We start from the raw sequence: 25,750 nt of genomic DNA on the forward strand, positions 1-25,750 counted from the left end.
ACTCCCCGCATGAGCCCCTCCCCATATGGGAGTTTCTCCGGGAGGACCAATCTTCCGGGTGAAGGGGAGGCGGCGTGACTGGAGTGGAAAATTTTTTCCAACACAACTTCGCAGCGGCAACTGGTTGAAAGGAACACAAGAAAGCCAGAGTACAAACTAGGATGACTAAATGAAACTTCTTTTTCTCCTGATTTTTTATCCACTCGACTTAACACGAGACCCAGTTGCCTATTCCACCCCTTCGTTTTGGTACGGCCCGTGGAGTACGGAGCCTGCAGAGGGTCCCACGCTGGAAGAGAGAGAGAGGAGGGTATGTAGGGAAGTGGGCCAATCGGGGCGCGGGTCACGGCGCAGGCGCGCTGGGGAGGGCTATGCTAATGTTGTTGATATCCTGGGGCCACCCTAGTTAAAGGGGGGAAATCCGGGGGCTGCCGTAGCCGCCACGGGTCTGGGCCCAGCCGGGGCACCCCTGTAGTCGCTGTAGTCCCGGGGAAAGGCGCCTGCCCCCAGCTCGGGGAGGGGGCGCCGCGGGCCCTGGGAGCACGGACAGCCCCTACCCATGAGGCCCTGATGGAAAACACAAAGGATCTGGTGAGAGCCGAGCGCGGCAGCCGCTTTGTGTGCCAGGTAGGGGGGACGCCTGCAGCTCCCCTACCCGAGGATCCCCTGAAGCTCCTTGACCCCGCTCCCTGGCCTGCTCCATCCCACGCCCCCTCAACCTCCAGAGCTCCCCTCCCCCTACCGGCCGTTAAACGATTTAGGGGCTCCCCTCCCCCCATCCTCTCAGCCCGAGACTTGTCGGGGTTCTCTCTACACTGTGTACTCTGGGAGAAAAATTTTAGAAGAAAGTTTTCCTCTGCGTCCCGCCTCCTCCCCCTTCAGCTTTGGCTGGGGAGGAAGGCTGGATTTGAGACTTTACTTTTTTTGGCTGCCCAGGGTGGGAGAGTGAAGTCCTCACTTTCCCCAAGGGGTCATAGTTGTAGCGCTTTGCAGGGAAAGGCGCCTCTCGGCTTTGGGGCGAGTGCTGCGAGGCATTTCGCACGTGGAGGGGGAAATATTGAAAGGGGGCGGGGTGGGCAAGTTGTGGGAGGGAGAGGTGGGAGTGGTGTTTGGGCAGCAGCCGCCTAGGCCGCTTTAGTTTAAAAGGGTTCTAAGTTTGTGGGCTTTTATGACCATTGCATTCTCTTTTGTGAAATAAGAATCCTAACATTTCAGAGTCGGAAGAGACATTAGAGGTCACCAAAAGCAGCCGTCCCCTCTGCAAGCCTCTCTGACAAGTGGTAGGTAGTCTGGCCTCTGTTTAAACCCTGATAAACAATGAGTGTTCACAGATGCCCGGGAAAGCCCGTTCTGTTTTTTAGTTCTAATTGTTTGCCTACCCTTAATAGACCCTGCAGTCTCATTCATGTCCTTGTTAAATTGCTCTCTTTTTTACTTCTCAAATTTTCTCTCACATCCTCCTCACCCACCCACAGCTCATTGGCCTATATTTTGTGTGCCAGGAAAGAACAGCAGGGAAGTGGAGGGTGGAGGGTTTGAGAGAGAGATAGTGAGGGCCAACCGAAAACTTTGCTGGGTCAGTTTCAAAAGTTCTGGCTTACATATCTGAGAATGGTTGATATTTTACTACAGGAAACTTGGGAATTAAGATCTAGGATTTTGTGGCTGTTTTCTCTCCCTAGTACATCTTTTTGAAGTTAGTAATTTCAGTATCATCTCTGTAGTTCTCCTGTCTCAAAGCACCTTTGCTTGTCGTGTTAATCCTTAAGGATGCCTAAAATTGCCTCTTAGGGGTAGTATTGAAGCTGTTAGAAACATCTTATGGTAGAGGGATGATCAGAAGAAAACCCTTCCCCCTCCTTTTGACCTGTGTATTCCTTTCAAGCTCGTCTTCCTCCTCAGGGCCTTTCCTTCACAGTGCTTTCATTTCTTTCTCTGTTTTTTCCAACTCTTTTATGAGATTTGAGACTTTTCCAGCAGTTTAATATCTGCTCAGAGCTTGCAGTATTTTTCATGTTCCTTACATTAGTATGTGCCACTATTTAGCATTTGATAGTTGAGATAGTTCAGTTTCTACTTTTGTCTGTCACTTAGTATTTTTGTAATGTTCTCTTTCATTTGGTGAACTGTGCTGCCTCCAAAAGTAGTTCTTTTGGCATAAGGATCTTGGGAACATGTGTTTTCCTCTTCCTAAGATGGTGGAGTGGGGTTTGAGATACAACAGATAAAATGTAGAAGTAATGAATCTGGTCTAAAAGTGTGAGAATAAATTTCAGTTTAAACTGCTAGTTCCTTGTTCAAAATGTAAAGAGTACTTACATTTTTTTTCTCCCCCTTTTATGACTTAGAGACTGTTGCTCTGCTTTGACTATTTTTTTTTTATTTGTTTATCTCAACACCAAAGAGTGTTTACAAAGAAAATAGCTGTCTTATTTTGTACCACCTCCTTTGAATAACAAATAGCTTCTATTTATATAGAACCCCATACTCAGGGCTTCTGAGTGCCTTACAAATTATAGCAAAAGCTGTCTTGAATAACTATCTGTTCATAAGTATTTTATTTGGACCATGTTATTTAACCATTTAATTTTTAATTTTATACAAATTTCAGCATACAGTATTTCCTCTAAATCTAGTTACTAGATTTTAACATGACAATGAATATTAGATACTGAAAAGAATTAATAGGGCTGTATAACTCTGTCTTTCAAGTTTTAATTACTGTACTATGGAGCTCCAGGTTATTTTACTGCTTGCTTTAAACATGAACTGTCATGACTTAAGTTGACTGACTCTGGAGACGTTTGCATTCTAAACATACTAAACAGGAACAACTGGTTTTATTTTTAAAGAACACAGCGCTATATTTTGTATGGCTGGCTATATGTTGATCTAATTAATGTCTAAACCTTCCTAGATATTTCTAGTCCTTTAGTTACATTGGAAGTTAAAACAATTTTAAATTGTTTTAAAACATGACATAGTCAAAAGAAGGTAAAACTATAGCTTCGAAGTGAAAACAGCATATAAATGTCATAAATATTAAACCACTAAATTACTATAAGTCTTCAGTGGTTTACCACATTCCAAAATTAGGAGGTCTCTATTCTTTTGGTTGCTCCTTGTTTCTCATTTTTTAATCTATAAAATGTTTTCTAAATAAGGTTTAATCTCTTCATATGTATAATTTTAAGGTAAGCCAGTTGAAATGGATCATTAGTTTCAGGATTTCAGATCCCAAAGAAATAAATATAAACACATCAGGACAATAGAAGAGGAAGAGCTTAAAATAATAGTTAAAACAGCCAAGCTATCCCTCCTAATACCAGCACATTCTCAACTCTCCAAGACCTAACTTTATACAAAGATGGCATTTAATTGTGACTTTTTATCATAAACTTTTTTTAAGGACTTTTTTCCTATAAATTTTGAATTTCTCTTGCTTTGCTAGAACCTCTCCCTCTCCTGACCCCTGCCAAGAAAAGGTGGGGAAAAAATAATTCTATTTGAATAAACCCTGAATTTGAGATGGGATGATATAGTAAGAGGGGTATTAGCAGAGTAGGTTAAAGTTTCAATTCTGCCACTAACTAGCTTCATGGCACTTGTTGGACATGATCCTGTACCTCAGTTTTCTTATCCTCGCAATTGAAGGGTTGGTCTGGAATCAGCATTATCCAATAGAACTTTCTGGAATGATGGAAATGCACTGTATCTGTGCTGTCCAGTGCGATAGTCACTAACTAGTGGCTCTTAAGCACTTTAATGGTAGCTGATGCTACTGAGGAACCCAATTTTTTATTTTATTGATGTCATGTAAATATAAATAGCCATATATCTGCCATATTGAACATACAGATAGATATACAACAGTATTTTCCAAGCTTAGCTAATTACTAGAATCACCTCTTAGGGCTCTTATAAAAATACAAAACCTTACTTCTGGAGGTTAGTCAATGAGTCTGTAGTGGAACTTAGATAGAAATCTATTCTTAATGCACATCTCAAAGTTTTTATTACATTGGTTAGGGAAACACTGCATTAGAATGTTTCTGAGCTCCCTTCTGGTTTTCACTTTAGTATTGATAACTTAGCATAGTAGAAATGAGCTCTGGACAAAGTTGGCAAACTGGCCCTGCTCTATCTGCCACCTCTGGACTTGAGATCTTAGGCAGATTGCCTTTATCTCTTTGAGCTTCATTTTCCTCGTCTAAAATACAGGCTGTGCATAGGTCCTGCCTCCCTCCCTCCCAAGGTTTCTGTAAACTTCCAACCAGATGTGATGACCACTGTATAAGAAAACATAAGCTGTGATAAATGCTAATATAAATGTTAAGCTTTCTTCCCAGAATCCCTTTTTCTTTTTTCTTTTTCCACTGTATTAGCCAAATCCTATTTCTTAACAGAACTGGTTGTGTACAGTACCCCTTAATTTAGTAATTTTTTGTCCTCTCCACTATTTGGCCATAGTTTGCAGTCTAGCTGTAGAGCGTGAATGGTAAATCTAACACTTCTTTGTATTTCTGGTGCTTAGCATCACAGTTTGTATGTATTGCTCAGTAAGTGCTAATACCATCTATTACTTTACTTTTTTACTTCCAAACTTTAATTAGCTAGTTTCCAGGTATTTTATACACTAGGGAAACAACCCCAGGCACACATATATCTTTAATCATATTTTAATTATTGATCAATATCTTACAGTATTTATTGTTCAGTGATTATATATTCTTTGAGCAACCAACTCCAAATATGTTTTTAAAAGACAAGCACCAAGAGAATGTCATTTTTTACATTAAAGTTTTAGGTCATATCAAATCAGCATGACATTGAATAACCTGTTTAACTTGTTGTTGCTATATTAACATATTAATAAATGATATCGTTGATTGAACTCAAAATACATTTGCACTACAGCTTTAGTATGAATTCTCTTATTTGGGGTAGAATTGATAGCTGATAATCTTAAAGACCCTCTAGGTTACTCTTGTTTCACACTTAATTTTGACATGGTCATCTTATTTTTAATTAGCTTTTCAGGTTCATACTTAAGGATTGATAGCTTTCTTCTGAAGAACTGAAAGTCCATTCATGTGAATTCCTTGTTTTATCATACATTCTTCCGGTGTGGTAAGTGGTGTTTTCCTTATTTAGAAGAGAGGGAAACTGAGACCCGAGTAATTTTTACATCCAAAGTCATAAGTAGTAGAAACAGAGCTTAAAGAGGTAGAAATATGTATTTCTTATAGATCAAAGAATAGCTTTCTTTTGCTCACTGTTGCTTTAACTCTTAGAATATTGTTATGTAACGTATTGACTTATCATTCCCCAGATCTGTTACAGTTTCTCTAGGTGGCTTTTTCAGGATATATTGCTTTCCATTTCCTCCTGATTATATCATTGGCCTGAAGTTATTCTTTCACGTTGCACTTACTGCAAACAAAAGCCCAGTAATCCTAAATTCTTACTACATATTTTCTTCCTAATAGTAAACTCAGACGGAATGAAGACATATCTGGTTAGGCCAGTGAATAGTATCACTGTGTCAGACTGTGCTTTCCATCCTATGGTGGAATGAGGAAGAGACTACAAAGAGCTAAGTAGCTCTCTACCACCTACTGAGTCCAGTCATCATTAGAGTACCTATCAATTCTTATATTGTGAACTTCGTTAAGTTCACATATATAACTTTCAAATTTAAGGAGTTAGAAAACTTATACCCCATGACTAAATATAAAACTTTGAAAATTATTGGGCCACCATATTGGTTTGGATAATGGAGACTTGGTAACTCTTGATGAGTTTATTCATATAAAAGTTATACTGTTATTACGTGGTTGTATATTTATACATGTTTGCATTTGGAAGTTGATACTTTGGAACTTTTGGTTGATTATACCAACAAGTTAATGGCAAACCTTTCCATTTCTTTGTAGATTTTATAGGGAGAAAGGTTTATCAGGGTGACAGTTACAGTCAGGAAATGAAATTCTGTGATTTGTGATTCCTTCTTATATTTTGTCACTATTTAGAGTTTTTTGGTTTTATTTTTTACAGAGGAATTGCACATTTGATGTTGAAAAAAAATGAAAAATATAGAAAAGTTAAAACTATTCTCCCATCCATTCTCACTCTATTAAAGAGTTTAGCTATTCCTTCTAGGATCTTTCTGAATACATACATAAACAATGTAGATATACCAATCTGTTTATATACCAGCATGTATTCTTTTTTTCTCAGTATTTTAGTGTTTACTAACTGTTCTGTTACTGATGGTTAGATTGGCTCCATTTTTTTCACTATTTCATTATACTTAAACATCTTTCCACATAGATTCTTGTGTCCCATTATAATCTCCTAAGGACAGATTCTTGCAAGTGGAGTTACATGGTCAAAAGACATACTCATTTTTTTTTTTTTGAGTTTTCATAAGTAATTTTAAATAGTCTTCCAAAAAGGTGGCATAAGTTTGCCTTCCTACATAAGCTTGCTAATGCCAAATATCAATCTCAATTTTAATAAATCTAATGAATTTTATAAAGATAGTTTATACTTTTAAAAAATAACACTTTTTGGCCTGAATTGTACTTGATAGTACATGTACTTGACAGTACAACATTAAACAATGATAAAAGTACCACCAAAAAAAATACCCCTTGTAGCAGTCCTTTTCTCTTTCCAATTCATCTCTTTTGAAACTACTTTTAATTCTTTTAGCTTTTTTTACCTAATACATATCTAAATATTAGGCTTATATTACTGAATGCATGAATTTTAGATGTAATCTTTTTTGACTTCCTCTGTGATGGATGAGGGCTTACCATACATATATGCCCAAATATTAGGTGAGGTTTCCCCACCTGAAATAATGCAATTACATTATTCAGGGTTCTAGTCACCTAACATGATTTTTCAGTTTTATTTTGAAGAGCAAAGTATTCAAAAAGGCACATTACCTGAAAGCATAATTAAGAAAAAATAGAAAGGAGGTTAAAATTGAACATAAATTTAAGATTGTTTCCTTGATTCATATTGCTAGTGTTTATTTTAGCTCTGTGACCCGGGGCAAGTCATTTATTTAGCTTGTTTGAGCCTCAGCTTGCTCATCTTTAAGATGGGAGTGATGATATTTACAAGGATTAAATAAAACACTGCACATTAAGTGTTTAGACTGTGCCTAACACATATCAAGTATCCTATAAATATTAGTTGTACTAGTAATTATTAATGAGTATTAGTCATAAGACCAAATCACTAGCAAAAAAAAAAAAAGATTGTTATGGAATTTGCAAATAAACTCCTATAGGGGAAAATATGTTTCTGAACCAAGTTAGATGAAACTGATGACTTACTCTAGAATACTATTACATGATACAAAAAGTGACTCTAATGATGACAGGCTCAGTGTTTCAGAAAATGGCAAAAGCAGTAGTCCTAAGATAATATATTCAAATATACTACTTAAATACGTATGTGTAGACTTCTAGGTCTGGCCCGATCTAGTTTTCCCACTCACCTTCCTATAAATTTATAAAACCAACAGAGAGTACTTATAAATCACACACCACTTACGTCTTCAGCATTATAAAAAACAGATTAGCATAGCCTTTAAATTATAAGTAGAGAAGTAAATCAGATTCCAAGAGCTCCTTCTGCCCATTCTTGTGGCTGTGAAGAGTGGGAAAAGGAAGGCTTGTTAACAGGTTCACTGAAGAGAGTTTGTGCATGGAAGACTTACATGAAGCATGAAATATCACTTAAAAAAGAAATCCAACACTAAGTTCCAAAATACTGGACACAGGTTTGGAATTTGATAGTTCTCAGCTCTAACCACAAAGAAGAGCTTGAAAGTAAAGACTACCACAATTGGTAGCCTTAAATTATAAACAGTGCTTTATAGGAAAGAGGTAAAGCTAGAGACTTGGAGAAATGACAGTAAAGAAAAAGGAGAAGAAAAAAGTCCATAATGCTCCAGGAAAGAAAAAAGAAAGTAAACTTAAGAGAGTGTTCTTGACACAGGAACTCTGACCATGAAATCAATGGAATAGAAAAGAATGGACCACATCCATACAGAACTATTATAAGGAAAAACAGGCAGTGTGAATCAGGCCACTTCAACTGATGGAGGAAAGAAAATAACTTGAATCAAATATAAAAGGAAGAACAGAAAGGAACAGAAACAGGCAGAAATGAAGTCAGAGTGGATTAAACTTAGAAAAGCGAAGAAAACAAAATTATACCGTAAATGAAGACTATAAGGTTTCCCCCGGACAGTAAATTCAAATGTGAATATAATAAAAGACATTGAAGAAAAGCAGAGAAACAATCAAGAGAATGAAAATGAGATTTATTTTTTTAACTTGACATTTTTAAATGGAAGATGGGTCTAAAATTCTAACGTGTAATTATTTTACTCTCAAGAGGAAAAAAAATAAAGCTCTAAAAGATCTGAATCAGTATCTTGGATGTTTATACCTGAAGAAAAGATAAAGAAAAATTCCCAGGGCCCCCAGGCAAAAAGATGAAGTGACTTACAAGGGCCAGAGAATTTAGACTGCTACTAGATTTCTCCAAAGCAACATACAAAGCAAGACAACAGTAGAACAGCAAGAGGTAAAAATGCTAACCAATGATTTTATATTCAGTCAACTGTCCCTCAAGTGTCAAGACTTTTCAACATACCAAGAACTCAGGGAATACTACACTCATTAGCCCTTCCTAAGCAAATTATTAAAAGCTGAGCTTCATCTGGAAGAAATGCTTGGGAAGTTTTCTTTAAAAAGACTGTGACAGTGAGTATTTCACATATGTTTTTGAGCTAAGGTTAGAATTAAGAGCAGGGACATAGAAGAATAGTACATAATTGTTATATGCTCTCACAAAGAATGCAGCTAAAAAAGCGGAAAGGGAGAAAAGGAAGAACTAGAATACGATTAATGATGTATCTTAGCTATTATGAGTGATTCCGAGGATGCCATCTGAAATTGAAAAACGGAAAAGATTAGGTAACAGAAAGATAAGGGGTACCATAAAAGATATGGAGATATCTTCTTTTATTGCTCTTTGCTTTATTGCACTTCAGAGATACTGGTTTGGTTGGGTTTTTTTTGTTGTTGTTTTTTTTTTTTGCAAATTGAAGGTTGGTGCCATTTTTCCAACATTTGCTCATTTTGTGTGTCTGTTACATTTTGGTAATTCTCTATTTCAGTGGTTTTCATTATCATATTTGTTAGGTGATTTGTGATCAGTGATCTTCGACATTACTATTGTAATTGTTTTGGGGGTGCCACAAACCACACTCACATTAAATAACAAACTTAACGTGTGTTCTGACTGCTCCACTGACCAGCCATTCCCCGTCTCTCTCCCTCTCCTTAGGCCTCCCTATTGCCTGAGACACAACAATATTGAAACTAGGCCAATTAATAACCCTAAAATAGTCTCTGAGTATTCAAGTGAAAGGAAGAGTTGCACATTTCTCACTTAAATCAAAAGCTTAGTGAGGATGACATGTCGAAAGCTAGGCCTCTTGTGCCAATTAGCCAAGTTGTGGATGAAAAGGAAAATTATTGAAATTAAAAGTGCTACTCCAGGGAACACACAAATGATAAGAAAATTTTTTTTGCTGTTATGGAGAAAATTTTAGTGGTCTGCATAGATGATCACACAGGCCACAACATTGTTTAAGCCAAAGCCTAATCAGAGTAAAGCCCCAACTCTTTGTTTTATGAAGGCTGAAAGAGGTGAGAAAGATGCAGAAGAAGTTTGAAGGCACCAAGGGTTGGGTCATAAGGTTTAAGGAAAAAAGTCGTCTCCATAACATAAAAGTGCAAGGTGAAAGCAAGTTATCCAGAAGATCTAGCTAATTAATGAAGATAGCTGCACTAAACACAGATTTTCAGCATATATGAAACAGCTTTATATTGGAAGAAGATGTCATCTAGGACTTTCATAGTTAGGGAGAAGTCAGTGCCTGGCTTCCAAGTTTCAAAGGACAGGCAGACTCCCTTGTCAGGAGCTAATGTAGCTGGTGACCATAAGTTAAAGCCAGTGCTAATTTATCATTCTGAAGATCTTAGGGCCCTGAGGAATTGTGCTAAATCTACTCTGCCCATGCTCTGTAAATGGAACAACAAAGCTTAAATGACAGCACATTTGTTTACAACTTGGTTTGCTGAATATTTTATGCCTGTTGTTGAGACCTACCACTCAGAATAAAAGATTCCTTTCAAAATGTTAACACTCATTGGCAATACAAATGGTCACCCGAGAGCTGTGATCGAGATGTTCAACAGGATTAATGATGTTTTCATGCCTGCTAACACAGCATCCATCTGCAGCCCATGGACCAAGGAGTAATTTTGACTTTCAAGTCATGTTACGTAAGAATACATTTTGTAAAACTAGATATAGTTGCTGTAAATAGTGATATCTCTAATGGAGCTGGGCAAAGTAAATTGAAAACCAGAAAAGGAGTCATCATTCTAGATGTCATTCTGAACATCCGTGTTTCGTGGGAAGAGGTTAAAAAAAAAAAAAAACAGGAGTTTGGAAGAAGTTAATTCTAATTCTGGATGACTGATGGATTCAAGACTTCAATGGAGGAAGCAACCACAGATGTAATAGAAGTAGCAAGAAAACTAGAATTAAAGATATGACTGAATTGCTGCGGTCTTGACCATAAAAGAACAGATGAGAAGTTGCTTCCTATGGATGAGCAAAGAAAGTCGTTTCTTCATATAGAATCCACTCCTGGTAAAGATGCTACAAAGATTGTTGAAATAACACAGGATTTAGAATAGTACATAAACTTAATTGATAAAGCAGCAGTAGGGTTTGAGAGGATTGACTCCAATTTTGAAAGACATTCTACTGTGGGTAAAATGCTATCAAACATTATCACATGCTACAGAGAACATTCGTGAAAGGAAGAATAATAGAAAACAAAACATACACTGGGAAGCCAAAAAACTTGTGTAACTGGCTTTATTGCAATATTCACTTTTTTTGCGGAGATCTGGACCAGAACGCGCAATATTAACCAAGGGCATGATAGCTCCAAGGTATGTTTGTATTAATTCAAACCTTCCAAAATACTGTAAGAGATTTTTAAAAGACCAAAGAATACAATCATGAAGTGGAAAAAAAAATCATGGTAAATGTAGTGCACACAATAATTATAACAAAATAATGACAATTGAAGTCAAACATACTGGTCATATCAGTGAGGATTCTTCCATCAATTAAAAGAAAAATATTTTCAATTTGACTCAAAAATTAAAACCCAACCTCATTACGTACAAAAGGCCTTTAAAACAGCTAAAAGTAAAGGAATGGGCAACTATACAACAGGCAGATAGAAATAATAAGAAAGCAGGATTAACAAAGTAGAAGTCAAACCAAAAAGCACTGAACAAGACAAACGACAGTTTATAATTCTAAAAACCACAATTTACAACATAGATGTGTTATAAATACCAAATAAAACAGCAGTCTGTATAAAGCAGGAACTAAGAAATGCAAGTGGTAAAATGAAACACTAAAAGTAGGAGACTTTAACACTCACAAGAAAGGTGTAGCGGACAAGAATTAAGGATATAAAAGGTCTAAACAATAGACAGATCTTCAAGTATATCCATGACTCCATCCTAATAATGAAGACTATATTCTCTTTCAAACACAGTATTCGCAAAAATTGTCCATATGTTATGAAAACATCAGTAAACCAAACAAAAAAAAGCAAAAGGGCACTTTTGCCTTAAAATTTAGAAACCAATTATATTTTGAAAAGTCTTGTACAACAGGTCCTCAAATGTCTTTTTGTCATAACACTGATGAGAAAAATCCCTGCTGGGTCTGCTGTCTGTGATGGTTACACATTCATGTTAGATGAATTGATGTGTCTACATTGTTCCAGTGTGAGTATGGTTGTGTGTGAGAGCGCACCCTGGGATGAAATGGCGTCCTATCCAGGGTTGGTTTCCTCCTTGTGCACGCTGCCTGCTGGTGTGGACTCCAAACACCCTCAGCCAGAGCTAGAATAAATGGGTTGGAAAATAATCTTTCATAAGTGGATGTACAGCTCACATTTACTTAAGTGTTTGGTGTTAGAAATGGTTTAGGTCTTTATTTAGAAGTTTGATGATGTATTTGTGACCAGAAATAAGCCATAGAAACTTAAATCCATGTAGTGGATTGAAGAACTGCCTTTATATCGGTTAGCCTGTGGTAAAATTGATTTTGTTAATGTAGTTTTAAAGTCTCAATTTTCAAAAACTTGTTGACAATAAGTGAGCACTTACTGTACAATAATGTTCATAGCAGTTTTATTCACTGTGGTCAAATCTGGATGGAAAAGAGATAAACGAATATCTTGATAATGTGCAATATTACTCAGCAATAAAAAGCAACCATTCATACATGCAATAACCTGGATAAATCTCAAAAAATACTGTGCTGAGTGAAATAAGATATAAAAATGTCAGAATTTTATCTCATTTATGCAATATCTTAAATATATGTGAAATTAACCAATGGTGCTAGAACTCCTCCGAGGGGAGGATGAGGATTGACTAGGAAAGGACATGAGGTAGCTTTCTTAAAAAGACAGAAAAGTTCTGAATCTTGATATGCATCGAAATGCCTCAACTAAAAAAAAAAAAAAAAAAAAAAAACTTTGGGGAACTTTGGGGTAAAAGAGGAATGCAAACAAATAGCAGAGTTTTTAAAAAATGATAATGAATTACTACATATTAGAATCTGTGAAATAGTAAACACAGGAAAATTCATATTCCTAAACACCTGTGTCAGTTTTTAAGGAACAAAATTCAACCGAGTACATTTTGAATATCTTACTGAGTTTATTCAGTAATTGATAAGTTGCTGAGCATCCAGTCTTGGATAACAAGGAGCTCTGAAGGGATATCTGTATAGACCAGAGTGAGCAGGAACAAGGGAGTTATAATGGGCATTTGCTGGTTGATTGAAGTAGGATTACTTTCCTTAATAGAGCAAAGGGAAGTCTTGGAGCTGGGTCAGGTAACTTGGACTGAGCAGGTAAATACTGGTAGGTTGACCTAGGCCTTTTCTAGGAGACCTGAGCATAGAAGCATTATTTTGTTAATGTGGGGCTTAGTATGAGCAACTCCATCTTGGGCCAAATCTGGTTACTTTAACACACTAAGAGAACAAAAATTTCCAACTCAAATAAAAAAGAACAAAGTAAGTAAAAAGAAAAAAATAATAAAAGTGTAAGTAGATATTAATGAGTTAAAGAACAGATAATGTTGAATCAAAATGATGAATTAACCCTGAGCATTTGGGGAAAAAATTCACAAAATAAACCACTACCTAGTTTAATCAAGGGAGAAAAGAGAAAGCACAAAAATAAAAAATAATAAATGGCAAGGGGTAAATGATACAGAGAAAATTTAGAATCATTCAGCTATTTTTCACACTTCTATGTAAATTTGAAAACATAGATGAAGTAGATTATTTCTTAGGAAAATAGCTTAAGAAAATTGACTTCATTGAGGTTTAAAAAAAATAAACTTAGATAATTTCTGTAAAAGGAAGAGTTGAGTCAAGGCTCTATCCCACAAAACATCAAGCCCAGGTATTTCACAGGGTTTCCTCAAAACCTTTAGAGACTATGTATTATTCTCAATGCTACATGAATTATTTTGGAATGTAGAAAATGAAGAAAAACTTCATTTTTATGAAGCAACAGCTACACAGATTTCTAATAAAGACCGTACAAAAAGTGAAAAATTACATATTGATATTTATAAATATCAATATTAGAAAATACTGGTAAATTTTACTGCATATTTTTAAATTACATGGCAAAATACTTCATAAACAAAATCAAAATTTGTCACATTAACAGACAAAGGACAAATTTAGGATAAATTCTTAAATACAAAACTTTTAAATAAGAAAACTAAAAGCTCTATGGAAAAAAAAGACAAAAGAATAAACAGCACACATACATGAAAGAAATACAAAAATGATTATATAAAACAATACAAAGCACCTCCTGGTTTTTAATACCAGTCCACCCTAAAAAAAGGAAAGAGCTTGGAGAAGTGGTTGATTTCAGGGCTGGAGTGATGTAGGTATGAAATGATCCTGGAATATTTTGATATTCCAAAAAATAAGACAGTACTCAAAAATTGATGGGGCATGTTGAAAGGACGCTAGAGCCAGTTCAAGGGGATCCTAGTATCCAAATCTGGGATAGTGTGAGCTCTCAATTTAAGAACAGTACTGAGTTATAAACCATTGGGGTTAGTAAATTCATACTAATAATGAATAGGTAGATAAGCGGGTAAATAAAGAGGATGATAGAATTTCCTGCTAACTGGTGAAAGTACTAGAATTAGAAAATCATTTTGCAGTTCTCATTGTAATGTTTGGTTTGGCAGAAGTAAATGGATGCTAAATTTAGGGACAGAATGGGGTGGAATTTCAATGAGAAACAATATATGTTTTTAAAGCTGGTCTCCAAGATTGCTTATTAGTTGCAAGGAGAAATAATGTTAAGGATACACTGGAAGAACTGGACAATGTCTTGACAGTGGTCAGAGTTAATATCACCAATGAGGATCACATAGGCATATTGTGCCTCTGGATGTAATATTCTGAGAAAGATCCATCACTTACGTAATACAATAGGGATACATAACCTGAACCTGATAAGGAAACATCAGGTGAACCATAAATGAAAAACATTCTTTAAAAGGAGAGGGAAGGAACCTACATTCTTCAAAAATAATCTTCCAGATTAATGGAAGCTAAGGAAACAAATATATGTGATGTTGGACCGGAAGAAAGAAATGCTATAAAGCAGGGGTCCTCAGCCCCTGGGCCGTGGACCGGTACCAGTCCATGGCCTGTTACAAACCAGGCTGTACAGCAGGAGGTGAGCAGTGGACGAACAGCAAAGTTTCATCTGTATTTGCAGCCACTCCCCAGTGCTAGTAGCATCACCGCCTCAGCTCCACCTCAGATCATCAGGCATAGATCCTCGTAGGAGCACCAGTCCCTGGTGTCAAAAAGGTTGGAGACTGCTGCTATAAAGGACATTGGGTCCATTGGACAATGGTTGATAAATTATGGTAACAGATTATGTTAAATTCTCTGAAACAACTGCCGTAGTTGTGAGAGAAAGTTTTTATTAGGAAATGCACACTGCATTTGAGGCAGGGCAGAGAGATTATGTGTGTACCTTAAAAATATATGTTTAGGGAGGAATAAAACAAATGGGGCAAATGTCAGTAATTGGTGAATCTGAGTAGGGTACATAAAATTTCACTATACTGCTTTTCTAACTTTTCTGGAAGTTTGAAGTTATTTTCAAGGAGAAGTTTAGAAACAAAGAAAAACTTATTGTCAAAAAGAAATCAAGCGCTCAGAGGCTGTGAGGAAATGGACACTCACTATTGCTGGTGCAAATGCAAAATGGTAAAAATTCTGTGGAGGGGAATTTGGCAGTGTAACAAACAACAAATTAATTATACATTCTCCTTTCCATCCAGCGATCTTACTTCTGAGAATACACCCTGAAGGTATATCTCAAGCAGTTAAAAAATGTGCATGCGTGTGTGCATGCACATGTGCAAGTTTATTTACTGCAGCAATATCTGTAATTATAAAACACCGAAAACTACTAGATGTCCAAACAGGAGAGATTGGTTGAATAAACATACACACAATGGAGTACTATGCAGCTGAAAAAAAACAATGAGGAAGATGTCTTGCACTGAAATGAATGATTTCCAGGATATAGTTCTAAATTAAGAAAAGCAAAGGGCAGGAATTTAGTGTGTAGCCTTTTGTGTAAGAAAGAAGAGGAAATGAAGCAAATATACCTGTTTACCTTTTTAAAACATACACAGAAGAAAGATGAACCAGAAGGCAATAAAGTTGGGGTGCGTGGTGGGACAGGGAAGAAAATGACATTTCTCCAAGTTCCAACTTTTTGCTTAGTTTTTTATATTGGGAAGCAGGTAGGCTCCAAGAATGAAATTAATTCTATAAGGATGGTAGGGGAAGACTGAAAACCAAAAGCAAACCAAACCTGACTTTCAAATCAATAACCACGCTGAAGGAGAGGAAAATTATCTAATCCATGTAATTTTTTAAACTCTCTCACTCTGGGAAGAAGGGACTACAAAGAAATTTTGAATTCTTTAAGTTTGATTTTTGTGCTTCTGAAACTACTTAAATATATAAAAGGATCAAGCAAATTAGTAAATGTTAATTTTCTTGGGAGCCAGGGTTTTCACTGTGGAAGAGACATGGTCAGGAAAGGCCCCATGGAGATAAGTGTAAACTCATGATTTTCTAAATTATGTATATGTATACATATTCCAGTTCCACCCACTGAAGGGTCCACAGGCAAAGAGAAACTCAAGTAACAATGAACACATAGAGCTCCAAGATCTTTATTTCTAATATCCCCCACTGAAAGAAACCAAGGCTCTTCAGAAAAGTGGTTGATTGGGGTCTGGAACAGGAAAATGAGTATAACATAAAACCGGAATATCTTGTTATATCAGAAAGTAAAGAGTTGCTCAAAACACGAGAGAGGCATGTCAGAATAACAGAGTAGTCAGCTTGATAGGGCTTCCACTGGCCAAGTTTGGTATAATTTGAGCCCCCAAATAATTAAGAACAATAATGAATTATAAGCCATTAAAAAATAGGAATCAAATTGGTACCTAGAATACCAAAAAAAGGGCTTTTACTTACAGAAACATGTTAACTGAGGAATATGGAAGGAATTCTAGGGGTGAAAAATCATAGATTGGGCAGGATCATTGTTAGACGCTAAATCGGGAGTGGATTTTTTATTAGAATATTTACATTGTCTTTCAGTGTCTCCCCATACAGTCATTGCTTGTGAAACGAGGGAAAATAGGAGAACCAGACCACACCTAGACCAGGTTGTCAAATTTAGCATCACCAGTGCAGAGGCAGATAGACATGATGTCATCTGGATTTGCTACCTGAGAACATCAGTTATGTAGTACTTCAGCTGGGGATCTACAATCTAAATGTAATAATGAGAAAACCTCAAAGTGAGAAAGTTTTTATTTCAGAAAACGAAGTCTGTATGGAAGTATTCCAAGTAATTTGTGCAAGATTTTTAACTACAAGTTTAGTTTTTTTACCTATTCAGGTTATTATAGTTATTTACCTATTCAGGTAATCTCTTTATGAGTGAGGTTTGGTTTTGTGTCTTTCAAGGACTTTGTCCATTTCACCTACGTTGTCAAATTTATTAGCATAAAGTTGTTACTAACATTCTTATTGCCCTATTAATATCTGTAGAATCCAGTGATATCACCTCTCCTTCATGATATTAGAAAATCTTGTGTCTTTTAATATCTGATTTGAGGTTTATTGATCTTACTGCCCTTCTCAAAGAACCAGCTTTTGTTTCATTTATTTTTTTGTTTTTCATTTTTATTAATTTTCATTTGGAGGTTTGAGTATACATTTTGATATGATATTTTTTTTCTTTAGAAGTTGGAAGGCATTACTTTTAGTAATTTTTCTATTAGAAGCCCACTTATACCCAAGTTCCTTTCTGTTTTTACATAATATAGTTTTTCTTTACTCTTTCAGTATCTATAGTCAGAGTTCTGTAGTCATTAAGCTGGGCTTGCATGGTCTCAACATAGATTCTGGAATTTATTTATTTAATTTATTTTTAGTTTCTTTATATAACTTTTTCCCCATCTATTTTTCTGCAGTATCTCTGTTCTTTGGGTTTTGAGTTTTCTGCATTTAAATGTTATCTTTTTTATTATCTAGCTTTTTGTCTCACGTACACACATGCTATTTGAAAGATTTCCTTAATTTTGTTATCCATTTATTTAGTTTGTTACTTTGCCTCTTCTGTTTTTAAACTCCATACAATCTATCATGTTCAATGATGGTATGCTATTCTTACATCTCTGAAGAATTAATTTCATTTTTTGAAGTTTTCTTTTGGTATATTGTTTCTATTTCCTGTAGATTCTTCTAAAGATTTGTTTTGGTCTTTCACATTCTTAGACACCTTTCTCAAATGATTGGTGGTCCTTACCTGTCTGTTCATATCAATAGCTCCTAAGCAGCTGATTGGACTTCATGTGCCTGAGTTGGACCTGTTGACCAATTCTTTTTTAGCCATATCTGATCTTCTGTTCATCTCATCTATTGAGATGCTTAATTTTTTTAATTAGTGGTTATATTTTTTATTTAAAGAAGTCATATTTGGTTCTTTTCAAATCTGCAGATTGCTTTAATCCTTTGCTCATTTTTCAACATTATTTTTATTTCTTCTTAATCAGTTTTTGTATGGTTATTTTATATTCTGTCTGACAGTTCCAGTGCCTTTCTTTGGGATTCCTGATCTATTTATGCTGACATATGCTTGTAGTGGATTGCTCATTGTGTGTTTGATATTTGATTGTGCACTCATATTTGATAAAATCTATGGGAATGCTGAAAGGCCTGAATTGTAGATGATTATTTCCTGAGATGATTTAAGATTGCTTTTACTGGATATCAGGGGGCACTAGTATTCTGGAACCACTTTCATTTCTTGACCTGGGGATTTCCAGACTATCTAAGGATAGAATAAATTATGACCTCAGACATACTCAGGAGGGCAGGCCTGTGATTACAATACACCAAAGAAGCCCTTCCAAAATATGGGCAGAAAGTTCCCTTGTTGGATCCTCTTTGCATCCCCCTTAGGGGTTTTTTCATCTGCCAGAGTTTCCAGTCAAGCTCCCCTATGTTAAATAAGTTTTACACAGGATAAATTTACTACAGTTTATTTATATATGTTTCACTAGTATTCTAACCTAAGAAAAAATTGTTATGGAACATCATTCCCCAAATAGGATACAACTTCTCAACTAGTGTGCCCTAGATTACATGTGTGTCCAGACCTGCGCCACTGCAGTACTTGGGACAATCAGAGGCCTCAGGCTGGGTGCATCCAGGTCTTACTCCCCTTGTGTCATGTCATTTTCTGTGCATGCTGAGACTGTGGAAAAGGTGAGAGAGCATTTCTCTAGAACATTAGTCTTTGAAGATGCTTTGGGAAAGACTGCATACTATATCTTTTATCGTAATGTTCATAAGTATGTTAAATGTTTGAAAAGGGCTTAAAGTAATGAAAATTTCCCAAATGTATTTTACCATAGTACCTTTTTTATGTTAATGGCCTATAATTATTGAAACCAAAATGTTTGTGATCTACGATCCCCTAAAATCTTAGGGTTATATCCTCTGAGAAGTAGAGTCAGAGCAGATATTTTGCATTGACATTTAAGGTCAGTAAATATGCATTAGCTGCCAACTGAGCTGGCTGTAAAGTAGACAAGCTTATATGAAACTATGGATGTTAAAGATCATCTCTACATGGAGATATGTGTGCAAATTTATTAGAACTTAGAATTCTGGCCAATGTTTTTTAACTGTGTATTCCAGTCACCATGATATTTCATCATGTCTTTCCATTGCCCTCAGAAAAAGAAATCAATTCTATACCCTGCCATCAGGGGCCCTTGTCACGTGTCCAGTACACCCTCCTCTGGCCGTCCAGTGTGCCAAGATATTCTATCCCGAAAGCCTTTGTCTTGCTCTTTCTTTTTTTGCAGAGCACCAGATATTTAAATGATTGCCCCTTTTGTCCTCAGGGTCTTTCCTCAGCACTGCATCTAGCTGACTATCCCACCTTAATTGCTATCATCACTTGGCCTTGCTTACATTTCTCCCACCAGTAGACTGTAACCTTTGTGAGAACCAAAGATCTCATCTGCTCTGTATACTACTCTGTCATTAGCCTCTGTCACTGTGAGACACACAAATGCTTGATAAATAGTTGTTGAACGTTGCATGTGTAAGGAAAGAAAGAATCTCACAAGTTGCCCAAATTCACAGCTAATAAATGGCATTACTAAGTCTTAAAATCACTGTCTTAAATCTACATCTATTATGTTCCTAGCCCTACACTTTACCTAAACAAACTGTCCCATTTCCTGCCACCTTATCTCTTCAAAATGTTAGACTTCTCTTTTGGAGTTGCCATCAGAGTCTTATTCTTTTGAAATCTCCTGGTGGTAGTAGATTTTGATTCTCTGAAGATACATTTGATTTCTAGAAATACCTGAAAGTAATTGAGAACCAAATCTGCAAAGTAAGTTATCAGGCTAGTGAAAACTTTAGGGGAGAGGGGGTAATTCTAGAGTAATCACAAACAATAGGTTTTTCTTTTTAAAATCGAGTGTAGAGTTCTGAAAGAATACTAAAAAGAGCTGGAGGTGAAACGTGTAGAGCCTCCCAAGGGACTTCTTAATATTGACCTTTTGTGGATTGAGAAACCGATATTGTTGCTTTTATAGTTATACCTGATACAAGTGAAAATCAGTTTCCCATCTCAATGCACATGTTTAATACTAGCATACCTGAAAATGTCAGTTCATTCAATAAACTGAGAGAGACATTTGAATGGTTTTATCTTGTCAAGCTTCGGACAACAGATTTCAGTTTTGTTATTGGCTATGTTAAGTTAAACTAGTCAGAAAGGAAATTTACATAAAGTATGAGGTAATAAAAAGTATATATATTAACTGAGGCGAAAGAATAAGGAAAGGTGCTAAATACAGAAGAGTCTTTTGTTGATAGTATTTGTTCTTGTAACTCACTGCATGTTTACTGATGGTTTGTGTTTTGTTTTGGTTTTTAGTATTTTTTTCCTCTTCATTATTTCCTATATTCTTTTGATTTTCTCACTAAACTCAGAAGTTTTAGAATTTATTTCGGGAAAATTTGGATTAGTAGTATTAGTTTTGGGGGTATTTCGTGGCTTAATGAGGGAACATTGAAGTAGCATTCACTGGATGATAGAGTTTCCTTAACCTTTTCGTTTGAAAAGGAAATGTTTAGCTTGAGATAATTGGAAATTTTTTAACTATCGTTTATGGTAAAACATGAAATGGGGTTGAATATATAAAATGTTATCTTTTATAATTTTCAAAATAGTTAATGTCTAAAAAGTGTTACCGAAATTTTAAAATCTCAGTTATTCTCTCCAGAACTCTTAGCAGTGATTTTTAAAAGCATCTATATATTTCCTAGTTGCTCTAAATTATTGTAGACATTTGCAGTTTTACAGATGAAAGGCAAATTAAGAAATCTATATGTGTATTTCACAGTTTTTCAAAGAAAAATCTGATTTCAACTCTTTTATAGGGAAGTGACAGACCTAGTTTATGGCAAAACTTGAATTGCGTGATGATCTACTGATTCAGTGTTCTTTCCCTCGTTCTTAGTAGCTAACACGGTAGCTAATAGATTTATGCCTCAGAAAGGAGGGGCTCCATTCAGACACAAGCATTTAGCTTTTTATTATAAAATAAAATGATAATTTCTCAGGGCTTGATTTTCATTTTCAAATCTCATTTACCAAAATTCAAACTCAGGTTTTTAGGGGAAGTGTGTGAGTGCTGCATCATGTGTTATTGATTTCTTCTACTTTTAAGATAGAACATTCTTCACAATCCGAAAGGAAAAGAAGAGACTTGTTCGGGATGTTTGACGGTTATGATAGCTGCAGTGAGGACACAAGTAGCAGCTCCAGCTCTGAGGAGAGTGAAGAAGAAGTTGCTCCTTTACCTTCTAATCTCCCAATTATCAAAAACAATGGACAGGTCTACACATATCCAGATGGTAAATCTGGCATGGGTGAGTATAAATAACATAGCCTTCAGAAGAACAGCATTTCCCTGTTATACAACTTTATATTTGAGGGTATGTTTTGATTCCATTTCTTCTGTCATTTCCCTCCCTTAGAATTTTTAAGAAGTAGTTTTGAAGAAACAGTCTGAAAGTTGTAGTTCTAGATAAGATCACTGGATTTGTATTTGATCTCTTTATTTTGCCTACCTACCACCTTCTGGTGCAAAGCAAGTAGAACAAAATGAAAACAGAAGACTATTGAGAAACGTAATGTGGACCTAAATTTTGTAATTAAATAATAAATCCCTGTGTAACTGAAAGGGTAGGATAATATAGTGACTTAAAAAGTTGAAAGAAACTTTTCTTCTGGAACATTCCTTACAAGAAGTTTTCTGTCCTAACACTTTCAGTGATAGGATATCTCTAATTACAGTATTCTTTATATTGAACCAAAGTTATCCTTGCTATCACTTTTGTCTTTGGTCTTAATTTTGCTTTTTATAGATATACAGAATAATTCTCATTTTTGTCATGACAACATTTCTTCACACTGGAACACATAGTATCAGTGTGTCTCTAGGGCACACCAAGTAATCCTAGTTGCTGCAGCCATTTCTCATAGTTTCACAGTGATTTAATTCATCAATACCCTGCTCGCTTTCTTTTGGAGCTACTTCAGATTATGTGGTAGTAGGGCGACAATTTGTGATTTGCCTAGAGACCATCTTGGATTTAGGATTGAAAGTCCCACAACCTGGAAAATACCCTCAGGCAGATGGTCGGTTACCCTTTGGGACTAGAGCAAAAGGTAGTTCAGCCTTCTGTCTCCCTTTTTCAGGACACTATGTTTCAATTCATGACACCAAAATTGCTACATGGTTGAGCATCAGAGGGCCTAGTACAGAGTCCTGCAGACTATATCAGAATCTTCACTTTCTTTATTAGGATTCACTAGGTGTGGTCATTCAACCAGCTAAAACCTACTGAGGTGTCTTCTGCTTCAGCTTAAATTTCTCAGTTCTTATTGACAAAGCTGCATAAGATATTTATCAAATGTGTTAACTTACGTTAATATGTATCTCGCCATGGTTTAGTTACAATATACCAGTCTGGTAGTCTTATTACAAAAGGGTATAAAGTTTATTGAAGCTCTATATGTGCCACAATTTGTTTCAAATATTAAAGATACAGAGATGAACAATAAAGAATGAAGTCCCTGCCCTGATGGGGTTTACTTCCTAGTCATGGAAATTCTAGGTTGACACTGTAATCCTTGGCAAAGATACGTTGTCCCCTTGGAAATCACAATTTTTTTTAATGTAGATAATCACAAACATTTTTAATAATCTGTTCTGGAATTTGTACAACAGAAAACCATTGGTTTTTTCCTCCCCTTCGACTCTCTTTGTTCATCTTTAATCTTCTGACACTTTTTTTTCCCATGATTTCCATAGACTTACAAATACTGTTAAAATTATAAGTCCCTCCAGTTTTAACTGTTTGGGTGGAGATTTGAAGCTGCTCATGCAGTCGTTTGCTATGTTACGTCCTTTTTTCAACCAAGAAAGCACAACGGAGAAAGGATAATCTCTCCAATAAATGATAATGGGAAAATTGGATATCTACATACAGAAGAATGAAACTGGACCCCTCTCTTACACCCCTCACAAAAATTAACTCAAAATAGACTAAAGACTTAAATAAATGTAAGACTTGAAATTGTGAAACTCGTAGAAGAAAACATAGGGAAAAACCTTTTAAACATTGTTTGTGGCACTGGTTTCTTGAATAAGACACCAAAAGCACAGGCAATAAAAGCTAACGTAAATAACTCATACAACTCAATAGCAAAAAAGCAAGTAATCTAATTTAAAAATGGGTAAAGGAACTGAATAGACATTTTTCCAAAGAAGATATACAAATGACACATAGGTACATGAAAAGGTGCTCCATATCACCAGTCATCAAATGCAGATCAAAACCACAGTGAGGTAACACCTCACACCTATTAGAATGCTGTTGTCAAAGACTATAAGAGATAACAGGTTCCGGCAAGGATCTGGAGAAAAGGGAACCCCGTGCACTGTTGGGAATGTAAATTGGTACAGCCATTACGAAAAACACTGTGGCAATTCCTTAGAAAATGAAAAGTGCAACTACCATTATTAAGCATTTCCACTCCTAGATATGCGTTTGGTTTTTTGTTTGTTTGTTTGTTTGAACTTCAGTTCTCGTGACCCTCGTTCTTCTATTCTGCCTCTTGGGTTATTGTCCATTACACTAAGAGGTACAGTTGTAGTTGGAGTTTTGTTGCTCTCTATTATCAGTTAATAATAGAGCACTTACCTCAAGCTTGGACCTTACCCCATTTTTTTGTTCTCTGAACATATTTTGAAAGAATCCTTGTATTACCCTGAGCATTTTTCCAAGAGTTGGCTCTTTTTAGTTTTCAATCTTTGCAATATTTTAAAGGCTTATGCTGCACTTTGAATTAATCCTGTTGCATTGCACTTTTCATCTTTTGTTTATAATCCTTTCAAACACTGCAACTCATAATGCCTATGAGAAAATGCCTGGCACATGGTGAACACTAAGAAAATGTTAGTAGAATTTGACTTACATTTGTGTCTTTTGACCCTTTATAAAGCCTTTCATACCTTGAGCTATTTTAGACTTGGAGCCCCTAGCTATGGCATCATAACACCTTTTTCCTAACTTTTGTCTAGGTTTTTCTATCATTTGTATGACAAGAAATTTTCCTTAGAAGGAAATTTTTTTAATTAAAACTTTAGATAGTTGGAGAAATTATTAAACTGTTCGCTAAAAATTGGTTTTATTATATGATCACACCAGTATTTTTATTTTGTTAATTAGCTACCTGCGAAATGTGTGGGATGGTTGGTGTGCGAGATGCTTTTTACTCTAAAACCAAACGTTTCTGCAGCGTTTCATGTTCAAGAAGTTATTCGTCAAACTCCAAGAAGGCAAGCATTTTGGCCAGACTTCAGGTAACGGTACAGAAACCTTCTTATTCTTATATCTGTTATTTCTATGGTTTTTACTGTTTATCCATCATTTGATTGTGATTCACTGCGCTCCACCTCTGCCACATTGGCCAGTTATCATTTTACACCCCACATTTTTAGGAAATGGGTGAGCTCCAAAGTTTGTTCAGTCTATAAAATTGACAGCTATTGTAAATAGACAAGGCATAGTACCCAGAATAACCTATATTGTGCAAGTAAATTTAAAATGCACTTTTCTAAATAATTATGAGTATAATAAATACCTTTTTACATACAGAAATTGAAGCCATTTCCTCCCCTCTAGCTCCCCCCCCCCCTTTTTTTTGAGCTAACATCAAGGTAGAATCTTCAACATATGGGGGGATATGATTTACCCTTTGGTTTTATTTTTCCATCATCTTCGCATTGTACTTGGTAACAATCCATTTGATACCTTGACCAAATGTACTTGGTTAATCCAACTAACCTTTTTGAAAACATTTGTGATGTAGGAGGAAAATCATCTATCTCTAAATATACATTAGTCAGTAATTACAAAATGACTGGATTTTTGACCATTTGTCTAAGTTGTTGCTATTGTATAAGTTGTTGCTATTGTAGCATATAAACAACTTTTTAAAGCCATTACATACCTGATTTTTGTAACGTATTTTATATTGTTGATCACATTTTTGTTATTCTTTAACTTATTATTGTGATCATTACATAGCACCAAAAGGATTATTTAAGTCCCCTAAATTAAGGAAATACATCACTTAGATGTATTTCTATATTTCAGAAAGACAGTACCTAAAGATCCTGAGCAGTGGTCTGTACCCAAATGGATGGCAGTTTGTCACACTGTGAATTTGGCCCATGATCATTTTGTCATTGATCTTTTGCATTAGCACTAAAGGTATAAACCTCAGTCACTTGCTCTTTAAACATTAAATTATTTTCTCTTACCATATAAATAGCAATGCTTGGCAACCTGCATGAGT

General features: G+C 35.8%; 1 protein-coding gene across 12 annotated transcripts in view; it reads left to right on the forward strand.

Moving 5' to 3' along the window:
- Positions 1-27: 27 nt before the first annotated feature.
- The window catches only part of MBTD1 (mbt domain containing 1), a 60,553-nt gene continuing 34,830 nt past the window's right edge, over positions 28-25,750 (forward strand). The window contains exons 1-5 of one of the 12 annotated variants that reach the window (XM_016121256.2): positions 199-310; positions 1,216-1,280; positions 5,033-5,130; positions 21,549-21,750; positions 24,619-24,758. In XM_016121256.2, coding sequence (XP_015976742.1) covers positions 21,597-21,750; positions 24,619-24,758 — 294 coding nt within the window. In that variant the 5' untranslated portion in view covers positions 199-310; positions 1,216-1,280; positions 5,033-5,130; positions 21,549-21,596. Of the gene's footprint in view, positions 311-341; positions 628-1,199; positions 1,281-5,032; positions 5,131-21,548; positions 21,751-24,618; positions 24,759-25,750 lie in introns of those variants that run through there. The other 11 variants (XM_016121581.2, XM_016121165.2, XM_016120839.2 and 8 more) reach the window with 11 other exon arrangements.

This window comes from Rousettus aegyptiacus, unplaced genomic scaffold (genome assembly GCF_014176215.1).
Source record: "Rousettus aegyptiacus isolate mRouAeg1 unplaced genomic scaffold, mRouAeg1.p scaffold_m13_p_6, whole genome shotgun sequence".
Taxonomy (NCBI): domain Eukaryota; kingdom Metazoa; phylum Chordata; class Mammalia; order Chiroptera; family Pteropodidae; genus Rousettus; species Rousettus aegyptiacus.